At 46.9% G+C, this 19,365-nt stretch overlaps 1 protein-coding gene across 3 annotated transcripts in view; it reads left to right on the forward strand.

Moving 5' to 3' along the window:
- LOC139280864 (A disintegrin and metalloproteinase with thrombospondin motifs 20) overlaps window positions 1-19,365 on the forward strand; it is a 551,188-nt gene that overhangs the window by 167,287 nt on the left and 364,536 nt on the right. For all 3 annotated transcript variants that reach the window (XM_070900621.1, XM_070900622.1, XM_070900623.1), the window contains one exon: window positions 1,494-1,577. In XM_070900621.1, the coding sequence (XP_070756722.1) occupies window positions 1,494-1,577 (84 nt within the window). Of the gene's footprint in view, window positions 1-1,493; window positions 1,578-19,365 lie in introns of those variants that run through there.

Here is a 19,365-nt window from a genome sequence, read left to right on the forward strand (position 1 = left end):
CAGCAATGAGATAACGACCAGATATATTATTGCAGGTTTAAGAGCAGAATGTCAATCTCGATATCATTTGAATTGTATTTAGAGCTTGCCTGGAATTAGAGGATACATTCAGTAATCAGAGCATGGAGCCATGCTGAAAAGGAGCCTGGATTAAAGAGTTATGGCAACAACAGTAGTTTTGAGCACGGGATTATTGAATTTACCCATAAGTGTTCTTGGGTGAAGCACTGCTCATGCAGGAATGTTGCCTTGTTTTTTAAAGGGCCTACAAAGTGTTTTCTTCCATAGCCATGCCATATCCCTGGCTTCTCGCAAAGCTCTCCTGAAACTGGTCATGAAGCATAGCTATTGCCCCATGTGGGAATTCCTGCCATCTCCACTATCAAATAGCCAGGATTAGACAGTCAGCATGCAGAAAACTCCAAGTGTAAACTGGAATGTATTGGGATTCCCAAATCATCAGCCTTACAAGTTTTTAATATTTCAGTATAATTGGGAAATGTGTGCGTGATTTCAGAAACAGTCAGGATTTTAATGTTTTTCAATAGATTTTTTTAGCATATCCTTCATAATACAAGTTTTATTGGAGTTTCTACACGGTTCTAAATGTTGTACGAGGAGTGGTCCCAGCTGACTAAATGTGGTTGGCTCCTGATCCTTGCTGTTTTCATTCAGTAGGAAATCCAATTGGCTTCAGCGAGGGAGGGGAGTTCAATGAGTGTTCCACCTCTTGACTGATATTCATTGGCCATATTAAGAAGTGTGTGTAAATGTCAAGTATGACCGGGATCAGGTTTGATTGTGATGCCCTTTATGGTTGAATTGCCTGCTACCACTGTCCATTTGGGGGTCCCGTGAAGAATGTCCACCATACTGGAGTAATAAAGTGCCACCCCCAACATATCACTAAAATAATGGGGGAAATAGGGATTGAACAGAAAGTGTCGTAGAAAGAGCGCCCTGTTTATTTAAAAGCGCTCTTTTTCATTCATGGGTTTTATGCTTTAGAGTTACAAGTTAGAAGTTACCTGGGAGTTGACGATTTGGTGGCCTGCAGAGTTGAGATCACTTGTCCAAATTGTATCCCCATTTGTGTAGCCATTGAAGTATCCTGTACACAATGTCTGCTCCGAGGCTATTTATCACCAGCAATTATAAATCATTAACCATAGGAAGAAGGGAGGACTGAAGTATCAGTAAGAGCGCAGGAATCTCCCTTGGTAACATTTAGGATAGTGTCGCAATTCAGTAGAATATACTTGACCTTTATAGATGAAGCATTGCGCCTAAAAGTCAGGCCTATTAAGCCTCGCTCATTTGGGTCTAAAAATGTAGCCTAGCTTGATGTATCTGACTTTTAAAAGCAACTGTGTGTGTTTAACTGGGTTTTTGATCTCTCTCACTTTATAATAAATCTTGACAGTTCTGTATAAATCCTAAAGACAAAATATTTCTCAGCTACCTCTTACTACCATCTCGTTAATCTGTTTCAGGTGGCTGCAATCTACCGAGACCCAAGTGTTGGAAATCTCATCAACATTGTTGTTGTGAAGTTAATTGTGATTCATAATGAACAGGTAAGTCCAAATCTTTGTTAAAGCCTCTGCCAGGATATTGCAGTTAGTGATCTGTTACCCTCACACTTTCTACTGCTGATGTATTCTGGATTAGAGATGGATCAGTATAAGAAGATACCCAGGGGCTGAAATTCATGCATGCCAGAAAGCTGGTGCATGATTTTTTCACCTCTTTTTTACCGCCGAGAGCGATGAGACGGCCTTCCGAGTAATTTTCTCCACTTTGAACTTTTTTCCGCGTTGGACCGGAAGTCGGTCATAATGGGTGCAGAAGTGCGCCGATAAGTCCTGGTGAGGGACGGAGGTTGGGCTGGACCGAGTCTCCATTGCTGTCACTCAGCGGCGGAGTGGTAGTGACATCACTGCGCGTGTGCATCGCCACATCTCTCCCTCATTTAAAGGGGACAGAATTGGCAAATCTGCAGCTTCGGTCCACTGGGCCACCAAGGAGGGTTTTGGCCGGGCCAGCGGCCTGGCACCCAAGAGGGGGATACCAGGCTGCCTGTTGGCGGCCCGGCTGAACCTGGGGCAATAATTGGCCGGCTGATCGGGAAGTCAGCCGGCAAAGGAAAAAAAAATGGCGGCCGCGGCAGTGGGCCTTCCCCGCTGTCAGGGGCACCATGCGGTGGCTCATGTAAATTAAAGTAAATTTGGGGCGGATTAAAATGGAGGTGCGGGATAGCGGCGGCGCGCACTTTTATGACGCGCTTGCGGCAGTCGGCAGCAGCGGGGCGGAAGTGGGGATAGGCCGAAAAATCCCCGAGCTGAATTTGGGTCATGGCGCCCAATAGACTGCAACGCGGCGGCCACTCGATTCCGCCACATGGCCGCCGCAAAAGTGCGGTAACGGGCCTTATCCGGACCCTGAATTTCAGTCCCCCAACCTTCAGTGAGCACTATTTTCCTCTATTTGTTATAAATCTACTTTCATTTTTTTTTTTAATCTTTGTTCTTGGGATATGGTGATGCTGTTGATGGGCATTTGTTGCCCATCCCGAGTTGTCCTGAGAATGTGTTGATGGACCTTTTGCAGAATTTGTGGTGATGGTGCGTCCACAATGGCTTTGGGTGGGGAATTCTAAGATATTGGCCCAGAAATGATGCCCTTTTACGTTTTTGAAGCATCATACTCATCAGGCCCATTCCTTTATCTATTATTATAAAAACACTTTATGTCAGGCTTCAGTGTCACAGTGTAGATTTTAGACTTTTCTGTTTTCAGGGCAAAAATGGAGGTGTGGGCGGGAAAGTTACCGGCCTGGAATAGTCTGCGCTTTAGTAAGGAATTCTCGCCAGCTGGGCCCTGCGTGGGGTGCGCAGCGCGAAGGGAGGCATTGTACAACTTTCGAGGTGCAAAAATGGGAAAATCGCGAACGAAGGTGCCAGGCCGTGTGCGCTCTGAGAGAGGCCGCGGGGGGGAATCCTTAAAAAAACCTCAAAAATATTCCCAAAACATTGCCCAGGCCACCACAACACAAATCACTAAACAAATTAACAGAACAAACACTCGCTCTTACCTTTACAGCACTTTACCTTCCTCACCACCGCCAGCATGGCTGGACCGCACTGGTTTCCCAGGTGGCTATTGCGAGGCGCGATTCCAGGTGTACGGGTCGGGTTCGAGTCAAACCTCGGACGATGTCGCAATGAGAGACGTTGCACAGCTCTTCCTGGCGGTGCTGCTCAGCGCCACCGCAAAACCCGACCCAAGGATCGTGACCGGACGCGGGAGACTTCGCCACCCCATTTCACATCGCTCCGGGGCGAGACCCGGAGTGCAAAGGACCGGAAAACCCAGCCCTTTGACTCATTCACTTTGGCGTTCCAATTCTTTTGATTTGTTTGCACTATGTGTCACACTCTTGTGTCATGTTCAGCCAATGGCAACTTGGTAGCAAAGAAGTACAACCAAAATCTATCATTAAAATGACGCAGAATCCAAACCACTCAAATCAATCAAAGAAATATTGATATCATTTCTACCACAAGCAATCAGAACTCAGCAACTGCAAGACTGATCAAAATCTACCAATAAAAAGGACAGGACTGAAAACAAACCAATCAAATCACTCAAAATACTTTTGGAAACATTTTTCTTATGATATTTTTCCCTTAGTCTGCCAACTGCACAGAGATTAAAAGCGTACAATATAATAGCCTAACTAAAGCTAAAAAGCTTTTAAAAATTGCAAAAAATATTTTAACTTGGCTATAACATAGCCCAACTCTTGCACCTTTTAAGATTTGACCCCAGAAGCCTAACCTCTATCAAAGGCTTGGGCCTTGAGTTTCTGGCCCACCCCAAACTGACGCGCAATGCTCCTGGCCCAGCTCCTTCCAGCCTGCCTGGATCCCAACCTCTTCATTTCTGTCAGGCCTGCCTCCCACTTAATGTTTGACCAATTTTTAGTTCATGCTGTTAAATGATTTTTTAAAAAATGGATTCAGGTAACTATTTCACGAGGATAAAAATCTCTTTAGAGGCAGCTTGAAGTTGTTTATACTTCAAGATTAAAAATATTCCATACAGTACAAAAGCAAGCTGTGCCAAACCTTTAATTATCACTGGTTTGGCCTCAGTTGTAGAGTTGTGTCTAATTCTGGGCACCACACTTTAGGAAGGATATCAAGGCCTTGAAGAGGGTGCAGAGGAGATTTACCAGAATGATACCCGGGATGAGGGACTTCAGTTATGTGAAAAGGCTAGAGAAGCTGGGAGTGTTCTCCTTAAAGCAGAGAATGGAGATTTAATAGAGGTGTTCAAAATTATGAGGGATTTTCCAACAGTAATACAATAACTCACAGATGATCTATATGTAGTAACAGGTGTAACACCCTGATATGCTACCTGTAACTAGCAGTAATCTTATAACTACACAAATATTCACTCTGTATCGACAACCAGCATTCCCCTGCACTCCATAAGCTGTGGTCGGGCCCAAAGTTGATGTTGCTTTTAACAGGCCCTGTCTCTCTCCCTGTCTCCTTGAACTGTGGTCTGGACTCAGGTTCTGTTAGGTGACAACTCTGAACTCAAAACCTCAGTCCACTGTCACTCTCTTCCTCCTGGCCCAAGGTCTAATCCCCCGATTTCCTCTGCCTCCACCCCGCCCCTCCACCCCCACCCCTGCAGATCCTCAGTCGTCAACTATTTTCTCCCCCTCAAACCTGGGATCCATAGTCCCTGTCCTCCCTTCTATCTTAATAATGTACTCAGCAACAATACAAATACCTTTCCCACTGTAAATCGCACTGTAAAGTCACTGTTCACCGCAGAAATACTGAGGTACTGCTTTTGCTGATTGTTCCCGATTTCAAAATGGCAGCACCGAGCGCTACCGCCCATTCCCGCCCACTTAAGCTCGAGTAAAACCACTGTTTCCAGGAAGGTATGCAGCTCCGGTGGTATGTCGGCAGTATGCCATGAAACATACATCTTTTGGGCAGTATGCGGGTGGACGGTGTGTCAATGATAAATCTTCCGCCGAGCGGTATGGCGGCAGTATGTAGGTGTTTTTTGACCAAACTTGCATTTTTCGGCGGTAAGTGGGCGGCATGGCGATGAATTTCAGGCCTAAGGAGCGCACAGTTGTCCAGCAAGCTGCCCATTAACATCCAGGACCAAGACATGAATCTCGTCCGAACTAATCTCCCGGACACTACGGTGAGCAACCCAAGAGCAAAAGCATACGAGCGTTAAAATAAATTGTGTTTTCATTTTATTCAAACACTTCCCTTTATTAGTTATACAAAATATTGGGGTTGGGAAAAAAGGCTGCATGACTGGGCAGAGCAATTGCAGGCGGTAAGACATATGATGCAATTTCCAGGATTACATCCAACCAGCATTGGCAAGCCTAGTTTAGACTGTGGTCATGTAGTTCCAGTCTTCTTTCCTATAAGCAAAATGAGTTTGGATATCCTCCACTTAGTTCCCAGTGTGGATGGATCTACTGCACAAAACCACCTACGATCCAACATTATTGGCCCACAGAAGACCACTATTATCAGGCAGAGGCCTGAGGCCTACTCCACTTCACCCTATATCTCACTCAGGTTATACCTAACCTTGGAATGCATAGTGCTGATCTTACGCTTGTAACGTTACTAGGGTTACCAACGCTCCCAGATTATCTCGGAGTCTCCGGGCATGGGGCACAAATCCTTCGGCATTGATGCTAGCATCCTGGGAGAACTTCAGCCATTAGATTTCATGATGCAGGGAAGTCTCCGGCTCAGAGACATCACTCCTCCCCGCTGCCAGGTTGGGGTGACCAGAAATGGGACCGGCTGGTGGAGAAACAGCCCATGTCTGGGAGTGTGGGGAGACGGGGAGGGGAGAGAGGTAGGGAGAGAGAGCAGAGACAAGTTCCTGGCTGGGTTATTTTTTTCATTGAAAAACCTTCTGGAGATTTAAAAAGAATGGGGCCTGTACTATCTCAGCCTGTATTGCTGACTACCTGTCTAATGCAGGATCCAGATGGGAGAAAGTTTATTGAGCAGTTATCAGGGTAATGGAGGATGTCGCAGACTGATGAGGTGGAGGAGGCCTTACCCCCAAAGGATTTTCAGGGAGAAGTGCTCAAACTTGGACCGGACCGATCGACAGTGTGTTCGAAGGATGCGCTTCCGAAAAGAGGTGATCAATGAGATTTGCCAGCTCATTAAGGCAGACCTGCAGCCCAGTACCACCAACATTACTGCACTCTCTGTCGAGGTGAAGGTGACTGTGGCACTTTCCTTTTATGCATGTGGCTCTTTTCAGGCATCAGCTGGGGACATATGCTGCATTTCTCAGTACGCTACTCATCGCTGCATTCGACAGGTAATCGAAACACTCTATGTATGCTGGATGGAAGTTATAAACTTCCCAATGACCAGAGAGGCATAGAGTGAGAGGACTTTGTGTTATGTGTTAATGCTTGGGGGTCACCAGACACCAGAGAGCGCCGCTGTCGGAGGTCATCGGGCTGTACGCATGTGGTATGTGTGCTTGGTCACCTGTATATAAGCTGGGTGTCTTGTCACGCTGGTACTCTTGGGTTGGAATAAAGATGGATCAGGTTGCACCTGAGTGAGTTTATAGCAACCAGACTCTTGAGTCATTACAATTGGCGACGAGGTAATTTAAGAACCTTCGCATGCGCAATGGGCACTGTTGGAATCCTGGAGAGATTCATGGAAGGCGAAGATTGGTGGATTTTGTCGACCGCCTGGATCAGTATTTTGTGGCCAATGACATGGAGGCAGAGGCCTACTCAGTTAAGCGCAGGGCAGTTCTCCTCACCGTTTGTGGACCAAAAATTTACAGCCTCATGAAGAATCTTCTCTCGCCTATATGTCCGGTGGAAAAAGGGTACGAGGAATTGTGTACGTTGGTGGGTAACCATCTGAAGCCAAAAGAGGGGATCATATCACGCTACCGTTTCTACACGCATGTTCGTGCTGAGGGCCAGGACGTGTTGGGATTTGTCGCCGACCTGCGACGTCTTGCTGAGCCGTGTAAGTTCGGAAACATGCTGGAAGACATGCTGCGTGATGTGTTCGTGATAGGCATCAGCCGTGATGTGATCCTCAGGAAGCTGTTGGCTGCAGAGACGCTGGATTTGAAAAAGGCCATCGCGACGTCCCAGGCATGCATGACGACGGATGATAATTTGAGGCAGACATCATCGACGAGTCGGACTTCCATGGCAAGTACTGTAAACAAGATGGCATCGTCTTCAGGCAGAGCTGCTTAGGCGAAACCTGCTGCCAACTAGTTCGATCCAGATTTCACCCTGTTGGTGTTGTGGGGTAATCATCGGCCTCATCAGTGTCGAATTAGACAATACTCATGCAATGGATGTTCGAAAGTGGGGCATCTTCATAGGATGTGTCCACAACGGAGCAAGCGTGGTGCAGCTCACCACATAGTTGATGAGGACCAGTTCAGTGATGTCCCGGATACACAACCCGAGGAGGAATTGAATGGAATGTATTCGTTCCTGAACAAGAGCCAGCCGATAGTTGTTAATGTGAAGCTGAATGGCGTGCCTGTATCAACGGAGCTGGGTGTGAGCCAATCGATAATGAGCCAAAGAATATTCGACAAGCTGTGGGACACTAAAGCTGCAAAACCGAAACTGAGTCCAGTCAATGCCAGGTTGCGTACTTACACTAAGGAACTCATATAAATGCTCGGCAGTGCAGCAGCCGAGGTGTCATGTGGTGGTGTGATCCACGAGCTACCATTATGAATCGTCCTAGGCAATGGTCCAATGCTGTTCGGCAGGAATTGGCTCGAGAAAATCAAGCTGAACTGGAATGATGTCAAGATGTTGTCCTCGGTGGATGATACTTCATGTGCTCAAGTATTGAAAAAGTTTCCTTCTTTGTTTGAACCGGGCATTGGTAATTTTACGGGAGCCAAGGTGCAGATTCACCTGGACTCCAATGCAAGGCCTGTCTATCACAAAGCTCGGTCTGTTCCATGCATGATGAGGGAGAAGGTTGAAATTGGGCTTGACAGACTGCAGCGTGAAGGGATCATATCACCGGTCGAGTTTAATGAGTGGGCTAGTCCTATTGTTCCTGTGTTGAAGGGTGATGGCACTGTGAGGATTTGTAGAGACTACAAGGTTACGATTAACCAGGATCAGTATCCGTTACCGAGGACTGATGACCTGTTCACCATGCTAGCTGGTGGAAAGTCGTTCATGAAACTGGATCTGACGTCGGCCTTTATGACCCAGGAGCTTGTCGACACTTTGAAGAAACTCACCTGCATCAACACCCATAAAGGACTGTTCATCTACAACAGGTGTCCTTGTGGGATTCGTTCGGCTGCAGCCGTATTTCAGAGGAATATGGAGAGTTTACTGAAGTCCGTTCCTAGAACTAGCATGTTTCAAGATTACATTCTGGTCACAGGTCACGACACTGCTGAACATCTGAACAATCTTGACGAAGTCTTTCAGCGTCTGGACAAAGTGGGACTCAGGCTGAAACGCTCGAAGTGTGTATTCATGGCACCTGAAGTCGAATTCCTCGGGAGGAAGATTACTGCTGATGGCATCAGGCCTACTGATTCGAAAACCGAGGCCATCAAAAATGCACCCAGGCCTCAGAATGTGACAGAGCTGCGTTCATTCCTTGGGCTACTCAACTACTTTGGTAATTTCTTACCCAGATTGAGCACTTTACTAGAGCTACTGCATGTGTTACTAAGAAAAGGCGACAACTGGGTCTGGGGTGCGTCTCAAGATAGAGCCTTTGAGAAACCCAAGAATCTGCTATGTTCAAACAAATTGTTTGTTCATTATGATTTGTGTAAGAGTCTTGTATTGGCCTGTGATGCTTCATCATATGGGGTTGGCTGCGTACTCCAACAAGCAAATGAATCGGGCAAGCTACAATCTGTTGGTTATGTTTCAAGAAGTCTTTCTAAAGCGGAAAGAGCTACAGTATGGTAGAGAAAGAAGCTTTGGCCTGTGTGTATGGGGTAAAAAAAATGCATCAGTACCTGTTTGGTCTTCGTTTTGAACTAGAAACGGATCACAAGCCACTCATTTCATTGTTTGCGGAAAACAAAGGTATTAATACCAATGCATTATCCCGCATTCAAAGGTGGCCGCTGACATTATCTGCCTATGATTACGTTATCTGTCATAGACCTGGTACTGAGAATTGTGCCGATGCACTGAGTCGTCTGTCCTTACCCACAAATGAGATGGAGGTGCCTCAACCTGCTGATCTGCTGTTAGTAATGGATGCTTTTGAAAGTGAAGGAACCCTTGGTCACTGCTCAACAAGTTAGGATCTGGACCAGCCATGACCCTATTTTATCAGTTGTGAAACAGTGCGTACTCAGTGGTGATTGGTCTGCCATACCTATGGAGATGCGTGAGGAGACCAAACCTTACAACCGTCGCAAGGATGAGCTGTCCATTCAGTCAGACTGTTTACTGTGGGGTAATCGTGTAATCACGCCTAAGAACGGTAGAGAAAAATTTGTACTTGAACTTCATAGCACTCATCCTGGTATTGTCATGATGAAGTCCATTGCTAGGTCTCATATATAGTGGCCTGGAATTGACTCTGATCGGGAATCATGCGTGCATTAGTGCAATACTTGCATGCAGCTAAGTAAAGTACCAGCGGAATCTCCGCTGAGTCTTTGGTCGTGGCCATCCAAACCATGGTCGAGGATCCACATTAATTTTGTGGGCCTGTTCCTAGGAAAGATGTTTTTTGTCGTAGTAGATGCATATTCTAAGTGGATAGAGTGTGTTGTTATGTCATCCAGCATGTCTACAGCTACCTTTGAGAGCCTTCATATCATGTTTGCTACTCATGGTTTGCCTGACATTGTTGTGAGCGACAACGGATCTTGCTTCACAAGTCTTGAGTTCCAGGAGTTCATGAAACTCAATGGCATCAGACATGTGAGATCAGCTCCATTCAAGCCTGCTTCTAATGGTCAAGCAGAGCGTGCCATTCAAACGATCAAGCAAAGTATGAAACGTGTAACTCAGGGCTCACTGCAGAGACAGTTGTCATATATATTGCTCAGTACAGGCCAAGACCTTATACGCTTACTGGGGTTCCTCCTGCTGAACTACTGATGAAGAGAAATCTCAAGACCAGGCTTTCTCTTGTTCATCCTGATTTGAATGATCGTGTTGAAAACAGACGTCAAAGTCAGCAATGGTGTCATGATCGTGTTGCCGTGTCATGTGACATCCCGGTCAACGATCCGGTTTATGTACTGAACTATGGTCAAGGTCCAAAGTGGATCGCCGGCACTGTTACAGTCAAGGAGGGTAACAGAGTGTTTATTGTCGTGCTCAAGAATGGGCAAACATGCAGGAAACACCTTGACCAGGTTAAACTGCGGCACACGGATGAACTGGAACCGAGTGAGGAAGATGCAGTCAGTGACCAACCAACCATTGTTCACTCATCAGAGGACTCTGCTGACATTACTGACTCTGAACCTTCAGTCTCTGATGTGGTCATGACCACTCCCATCAGATCGGCTACTCAGCCCTCAGTCTCAACGGCCTCAGAACACGCGCCCAGAGCTAAAGTTGAACTGAGACGATCAACTTGTGAGAGGAAAGCTCCAGACCCTGTTAATTTGTAAAAAGACTGTTGTTAAGATTTTAAAAGGGGGATGTTGTTATGTATTAATGCTTGGGGGTCACCAGACACCAGAGGGCGCCGCAGTCGGCGGTCATCAGGCTGTGCACATATGGAATGTGTGCTTGGTTACTAGTATATAAGCTGGGTGTCTTTGTCACACTGGCACTCTTGGGCTGGAATAAAGATGGATCAGGTTGCATTGAGTGAGTTTACAGTAAGCAAACTCTTGAGTCATTACACTTTGGGATTTGCACACATTGCCAGCTTCCCCAAGGTGCAGGTTGCTGTTGACTGTACCCATATTGCCTTGCGAGCACTATTACAGGAGGTGGAGGTGTACCGAAACTGTAAGGAATTTCACTCCCTCAACATGCAGCTTGTCTGTGACCATACACAGCGCATCATGGCAGTAAATGCCTACTTTCCAGGGAGTATCCATGATGCGCACATCTTGCGTGAGAGCACTGTGTCTGACCTGTTGAAGTCTGAGCCACAAGGTAAATGCTGGATACAGGGGGACAAGGGGTACAGCCTCGCCACCTGGCTCTTGACCCTCCTGCAGAACCCTCAGACAGAAGCCGAACAACGATATAATAAGAGCCATATAGCCACATGTAATATTATCGGAAAGACAATTGGAGTGCTGAAGCAGCACTTTCAATGCTTGGACCACTCGGGAGGCAGACTGCAATATTACCCTGAGCAGACTGCTCAGTTCCCAGTGGTGTGCTGCATGTTGTATAATTTACCAGTCTTGCGGAGACCTCGACCAACCTTGGGACTCTCACCCCCCCTTTCTTACTCCCGCCCTTCCCTTTCCCACTGCCCCTGAGCCCGGACCTCCCCGTGGTGGTCCTAAGCCGGCGTGCAGCAGTGCACCCCGAGTGCTGTTGCTGCCGTTGGGGGTCAGACATTGCAGGCGCAATGAATGGGGCCTCAGGAGAAGCTCATGATCCGGAAGGCACGGCTTCAGGGCTGGAATCTGCTTGAGCTCCCCACCCTCAGGTGCTGTCGACCCGACTACTATGGCACAGGGGGATTCCGCGCCATGTCCCGATCCCGTCGATTGCCACATGTCATCGACAGAGTCGACAGTTCGCTCCATCGCGGTGACCAGACATGACAAATCCTCCAAGTGTCATTCTGATAGCGCCGCGATGTTTCCAGCTATAGTAGCCATGGCCTTGAGCAGCTCTCGATCTATGTCGACGCTGGCCTATGACAGATGCACCATGTCCTGGTACGCGCATATCTGTCGTGCAGCAATGGACCTTTTCTGCGCCAAGCTCCGTCGCTGCGACAAAGGTGCTGGAACGCTGGGGGCGCCTTGCTGCACACCACTTGGTCCCACAGAATCAGAGGAACCGTGGGGGAATCCCCTGAATATAAATTCGTTGGTGGAGGATGTTCTAGCTGGCCCACATGGAATTGGTGTATCCTCCTCCGTCCCCACCCCCACCTCCACCTCCACCGGCTCTAGGATCTTCCCCTTCCTCTTCATCATCTCTGCCACTGGTGCAGTCGGGAGAGGGCTGGATGACGCCAGAGGTGGAGGCAGTGGGTTTGTCGTCGGGTCTCTCTGTGTGGGTCTATTCTGAATCGCCCGAGTCTGGAAGTACAAAACAACATTTAAAAATGCTTGGCACCAGGGGAGGAGTACGGGTTACATGAGTACATGAGTATAGTCATGTAACGCAGTCTTACTTAAATGTCCACCACTGCTGCATTACTGCATACATATCGCAGACTGACAATACATATACGCATTGCATTACATGCCCCCAACATCGCAGTATGTCACATGAGCCCAACATTACAGTGCAATAAACTTACATTACATTACATGAGGCCAACATTACAGTTACAGTTACATTACATGGCATTGCAGGACCGTAACACAGACCGGGGATTGTATTCAACTGACTATCCTGTGTGGGTGGGTCAGCTCCAACGCTGGTGATGTCACGGTTGCTATCCCTGACCAGCGACAGGGCACGGATCTCTATTTCTGTCAATGGCTCTTGCGTTGGGGCCCCCCCCCACCCCCACCCCCCACCTCACTCCCCCCCCACGACCCCACTCCGTACGCCGCTGATCCGCTGCTATTGCAGATGTCTTCTGCAAAAAATAAAGTAAATGAAAGTAAAAATCTTCAGTCCATTTAACATCGCAGGCACACAGGGTCACACACACACAAACACACACACATCAAAACACTATGTTGATCCTCTTGTCACTGCCTGAAAGCACAAATACATCGGCATAACCTTAAGATAAATAATCTCATCCGTGTGACACGGAACCTACATTTACATGATACATGGCGCATGGGGAGTGCATAAATAAAATCATTACTTACTCTTGCTACCCTCACCAGGTCGTTCTACCTCTTAGGACACTTTTCCCTGCTGCGTACCATTGTACTTGTGGAGGACACAGCCTTCCCGATCTCATCCCATATCCTGTTGTACTCCTTTGTGGGGGGGCTTTCCACAACCATCCTTCGTAAAGTCGGAGTACCTCTCCGTAATATTCTCAGAAGGGCAAGTAGCTCCGTCTTTTCTAAGGCGGGCTCCCTCAACCTCCCGTCCTTCTTGATTTTCCCGCACTACGATTTATTTTTGAGCATTTCCATTATATTTATATGATACGATTTTTGATTTATAAAATATGTATTATTATTGTTGATATTGTATCTTTATTATTTGTTAATATTTTTAAATTCTGCAATCTGTGATTAAACCAACTGACCCTCGAATAGCTTGCTGCTCCTTCTCACTCTCTCTCCCTCGACTTCGACTCTCTGCGCATGCGCGGGTGACCCCTGACCCCCGAAATCACAGGTAAAAGCTACTCTGAAAAAAAAAAGCAAAAAAAAAAAATTTACGCATGCGCAGTGCAGTGCCACACCGTCCATCGACAAGAAAGTCGATCTGGATCGCCTACAATGTTAGATACCGCCTGCTGCACACCACTCGCATACCGCCGGAAACAAATCCACCAAAATTCCGCTCTTCGGTCTCGGCGGTATGCCGACGGTTTGAAACGACACACCCCCCCAGCGGCATACCGCCGATAAATGGGCGTACCTTATGTCCGACCAATTTCAGGCCCCTTGACCCTTAAGAAGGTGATTTTTTTTTGTTGCGCAGGAAATATGAACGCAAATTTGTGTAATTACTGAAGCAGATTGTTAAAACTACACTAAAGCTTTTTTTAAAGTTGAAATGTGCTAGGAATTGTGTAGGTGCTTCCTGAAATATTATAAAATATCACTCACCTGGCTTGAAATAAAATGGAAAAGATGTGTATTAAAAGGTTACCTTCAGAAGCATTGTGAATGGTGTGCTGATTACAGAGGTCACCTGTGAACATTGCATGTATTGTCCGTGTTCCTGGTTATAATCTGAAGTTCTTCATCATCCCTTTGTAACTATTGGAAAGCTCAGAATGAGCCAGTCAGAGAATGCTGTATATTGAAGTACAGCCTATACATGAAGTACTCTGCCTGTAAAGCAGACAAGAGAAACAACTGGTATAAATCCACCAAGAGTAACCCAGAACAAAAGAGAATTAAAAAAAATTAATTATGATTATGACTATGAATTAGTAGTTTCACTGACCCAATGCTTATTCAGATTATACTCTCCTGATTTTGAAAGAAAAGAAGAAAAGAAGTGGATTTCTATAATGCCTTTCATGACCACCGGACGTCTCAAAATGAAGTATTTTTGGAGTGTAGTCACTGTTTTAATGTGGGAAACACAACAGCCAATTTGTGCACAGCAAGCTCCTGCAAACAGCAATGTGATAATGACCAGATAATCTGTTTTTTTTGGTTGAGGGATAAATATTGGCCAGGACATCAGGGATAACTCCCCTGCTCTTCCTCAAATAATGCAATGGAATCTTTTACGTCCATTGAGAGAGCAGACAGGGCCTTGGTTTAATATCTCATCTGAAAGACAGCACCTACCAACAGTGCAGCACTCCCTCAGTATTGCACAGGACTGGGACTTGAACCCACAACCTTGTGACTCACAGGCAAGTGTGTTACCCACTGAGCTACAGCAGTGTCAGCAATGCTTCAGTGGGTAGCTGACCTTGGGGGCTATTTTGGGACAAGGAAGAAGTGGATGGCAGAGAGAGCACAGTGCACAGCAGTAAATCACATGGTAGACGAATGATTACCTTGAGAACGAGGGCCAGCTTAAACATCCGCACTGGTAAGACTCCATAGATGCTATTACACTGGGAAAAAATGCGGCCAAGGTAATAGAGCAAAAAGATATTGTCAAGCACCTGATGAGTCTGTATGGGGGAAACGCGATCAAGGTTACATTTTAGAACCTTTCCCAGAAAAATATGCTTGGGTGCAAGGTTATTATAAATTGCTTATTGCTTAACTTTTAATATGCTAGTGCAAGGGGGGGTTCCCTTTCCTTGCCCGTCTCCTCCCATCTGCTGATCTCCTGAAGGATTTGATTCCCTTTTTTTAAAAACTGAGAAATCCAGGCGAGGGACCGAAGCAGGACATCACCTAAGTTAAAAGGAGTAGAAGAAAAGGTAAGGTAAATCAGGAAGAAGTGGTTAGACGATGCCCGGCTTGTGTTTTAAAAGGCTGAAGATTGTAGGATAGAAAAACTGTTGGAGTTAAGAAGTTCTATAGTGTTGAGGTTCTGGGAAAGGATGAACTGGTGTAGAAGAGTGAGTCTCAATTTCAACATAGTGGATATGAAAGAGGAGGAAGAGCATGTAGAAGAATATATGTGGAGTTTGGAAGGGATAAGATTTAAGGCAACACTGACCACGGAAGCATATTGATAAAATAAAGACAACAAAGGTTGGCGATGAAAGGTAGCCTTACTGGAATATGGTTTCCACCAGTCACCTGCAGATACTTTACCCAAGTGCCCATTTCTCTTACATGAGCCTTGGTATTGAGTACTGACAGGCTATTTGACCACAAGGGGGCATCATAGCCAAGCCCAATCCAATCCTCAAATGACATCTGCACACTTCCAGCAGCATTCTGTACAGCGATCAGCATTGGGAATCCTGGCCCAACTTCCCTCCCCACCAATCCTGTGATATTGGGGCCACTTGTCGCTCCAACACCCACAAACTGCCACCTACGGGATTGTTTTCGGAAGCTAATGAGCGAACCTGAGTTCATAATATTCCCTATTATCTATTGAATTCCAGCTTCCCCATTCATTCATCCAGGGTTTAGACTTTAGAGGATTTTGGAAGTGAGGTATTTTTTATCCAATTCATTGAGATAACTAATAGTTTCTGTTTAAGTTTAGACACCAGCTTTCAGGTACCTACCAGTGCATACTCTCTGATTGCCACTGCTGGGAGCAATAGCATGGAATGGACGATGGGCATCAGGTAACTGTACAGAGTACTGGGTAACTGTGCCAATGTGCCCAAGGAGAGTGTAATGAAAGTGGATGGAGCTCTTGCCTAAATCGTCAAGAATTTCATCACACCATTAAACTCCACCCTGGAATTTCCCGTCATTCTAGCCGGCAATGTGTTGCGAGTTGGTTGTGCTCATATCAAGCGGCCATGCAGCTCGGGCCCATGCAGCCAGGAGCCATGCAGCCAGGGCCCATGCAGCTATGACGCATGCAGCTATGACCCATGCAGCCAGGGCCCATGCAACTATGGCCCATGCAGCTATGACCTAAGCAGCTAGAGGCTATGCAGCCAGGACCCATGCAGCTATGATGCATGCAGCTATGCCGCATGCAGCCAGGGCACATGCAGCTATGGCCCATGCAGCTATGACCCATGCAACCAAGGGACATGCAGCTATGATGGATGCAGCTATGACCCATGCAGTCAGGGCCCATGCAGCTATGATCCATGTAGCTCAGGACCATGCAGCCAGGACCCATGCAGCTATGGCCCATGCAGCTATGACCCAAGCAGCCAGGGGCCATGCAGCTATGACGCATGAAGCTGTGACCTATGCAGCCAGGGCCCGTGCAGCTATGACTACATGTAGCTCAGGACCATGCAGCCAGGACCCATGCAGCTATGGCCCATGCAGCTATGACCCAAGCAGCCAGGGGCCATGCAGCCAGGGGCCATGCAGCTATGACGGATGCAGCTATGACCCATGCAGCCAGGGCCCATGCAGCTATGACCCATGTAGCTCAGGGCCATGCAGCCAGGGCCCATGCAGCTATGACCCATGCAGCCAGGAGCCATGCAGCCAGGACCCATGCAGCCCGGAGCCATTCTGAGCTGCCACGCAGTCAGGATTTCAAGGGACACTGCTGGTTTTCAATTGCCGAATATTCAAACTGCTATTTCAGGGTCGTTTTATGAAGGTAGTTGCTTTAGCAGCTTTTTGAAGGTTTAAAGCCAAGCCTCCAGGTGGAGAATCTTCAGTTGCTGCAATTATAACCTAGAATACGAGCATTCCAATAAGAATCCTGTAACTTGAAGGGAAAAAAAAGAAAGACTTGTATTTATATAGTGCCTTTTATGACCATTGGACCTCTCAAAATGCTTTACAGCCAATGAAGTATGAAGTACTTTTGGAGTGTAGTCACTGTTGTAATGTGGGAAACGCGGCAGCCAATTTGCACACAGCAAGCTCCCACAAACAGCAATGTGATAATGATCAGATAATCTGTTTTTTGTTATGTTGGTTGAGGGATAAATATTGGCCAGGACACTGGGGATAACTCCCCTGCTCTTCTTTGAAATAGTGTCATGGGATCTTTCACATCCACTTGAGAGAGCATACGGGGCCTCGGTTTAACGCCTCATCTGAAAGACAACATCTCCGACAGTGCAACACTCCTTAAGCATTGCACTGGAGTACCAGCCTAGATTTCTTTTTACATGCTCAAGTCCCTAGAATGGGATTTGAACCCACAACCTTCTGACTCAGAGGTGAGAGTGTTACCCACTGAGCCACAGCTGAAGAAAAAGAGAAAAGCAAGAGGAATGTCAGGCAGGTGAGACTACGTCTGATGTGGACTGTCTGCACCCACTGATACCCATGCACCACTTTAGCCATGTTGCTGGACAACACTCCAGGATATCCATCGATCTGCTTGGACCCTAAGGCCTCTCTAGCAGCAGTTCGAGCATTCATGAGAGACAGTCCGACTAGGCTTAAGACCTCTGTCACTGGAGGCTCTGCTGCAAATGTCTTTCATATTACCCGGTGCTGCATGGTTAACTCGAGTGACCAGAGGCCACTGTGCCTGACTGCAGAGATGCAGCTAGCAGCTTCCCTTCACTTGCCCTTAGACAGAGCATGGACATTTGGCACATCTTCTAATGATTCCAGAAAACTGCGATGTCCAATTAGCAACCTTTTAATTTCAGATCTCGTAGGGTCTGAATCCAAAGGCGCAGCAGCTAAGGAAGGATATGAGTTGCTTCCCTGGTTCCTGCTGTTCCTCCTCACCGCTGCGCTTTCAACCACCTCTTATAACTCACTATCTAAATCCGCTGGGGTGGATGTACCTGTGCAGGTATTCACACTGGAAAGCAGGCATGACACAAGGTGCTGTCTTATGGTGAGCCACTGCTCCCTGTAGCACATCTGCAAAAAGTGAAGGGCATGGTGTTGGCTTCATAACACCCGTTGAAATATTCATCATACGAAAATAGAATGGGGTAGAGTTTATCTTCACTACACAGCCAGTAATGTGGTGGTGTGTATATCGCTCATTATAGAACCCGCCTGATATCCAATCCATGTGATGAAAATCAGACAGATTCTACAATGAGTGGCCAATCCATTCCACCAGATTACTGCCAATACAGTGAAGATGAAAATTTACCCCAATTTGTCATGCAACATTGTGTTTCAGTATTTGCCAGTAATTAAATGAATTACAGCAACAACAAAACTTACATTTATATAGCAACTTTAACATAGCAAAGCATCCTACAAGTTAGCTGAGAAGGTGCTGGGGATAGTTTTTCTGCCTTCATTCTTTGCCCCACCCGCTAGTATAATGATCTGCAAAATAGCACCTTCAAATGGTTTGATGTAATATAGCCCTCTTCCAGTGCTAATGAGTAAAGTAGGAGGAATCTTTCTCGCTCCTTCTCATCCTACTTACTGACACTCACTCACTCATTTACTCACTCACTCACTCACTCACTCACTCACTCACTCACTCACTCACTCACAGACAACCTCACATGTATATACTTGAGCACAATTCTGTATGACACTATGGCCTAGAAATTGACCTCTTTAGCGCCTCCCGTTTTCACCTTTGGGGAGCGCTAAGCACTTACCGGGCGCGGCGAGAATATCGACTCCTGTAATATTTGGCGGGAGGTTTGCAGTGGCGGTATGGTGTTGTGCCCCGATCTCCTTCGCCCGGAGAGTGTGACATTAGCGCCCCGGACCCGAACTTCGGTTCCGCCTCCTTCATCGCCGGACGCAAACACCGGCAGCTGCAGGAGGCGTGCATTGGGAGGCCGGGCGCTTCGTGGGCAATGCTTAAAGACGAGGTGACCAAGGTAAGTAAGAAAACATTTTCATACCTCTCTTTGAATTTTTTCCGATCGTCTTTGCCTGCGATCGATCAGCCCGGCACTCTGCTGCACTGGATCGGGCTGATCGGGCCGGATCGCCGCTGCCATCGGGGACCAGATAAGTTTTTATTTTGCC

The sequence above is a fragment of the Pristiophorus japonicus genome, chromosome 15 (genome assembly GCF_044704955.1).
Source record: "Pristiophorus japonicus isolate sPriJap1 chromosome 15, sPriJap1.hap1, whole genome shotgun sequence".
Classification (NCBI taxonomy): domain Eukaryota; kingdom Metazoa; phylum Chordata; class Chondrichthyes; family Pristiophoridae; genus Pristiophorus; species Pristiophorus japonicus.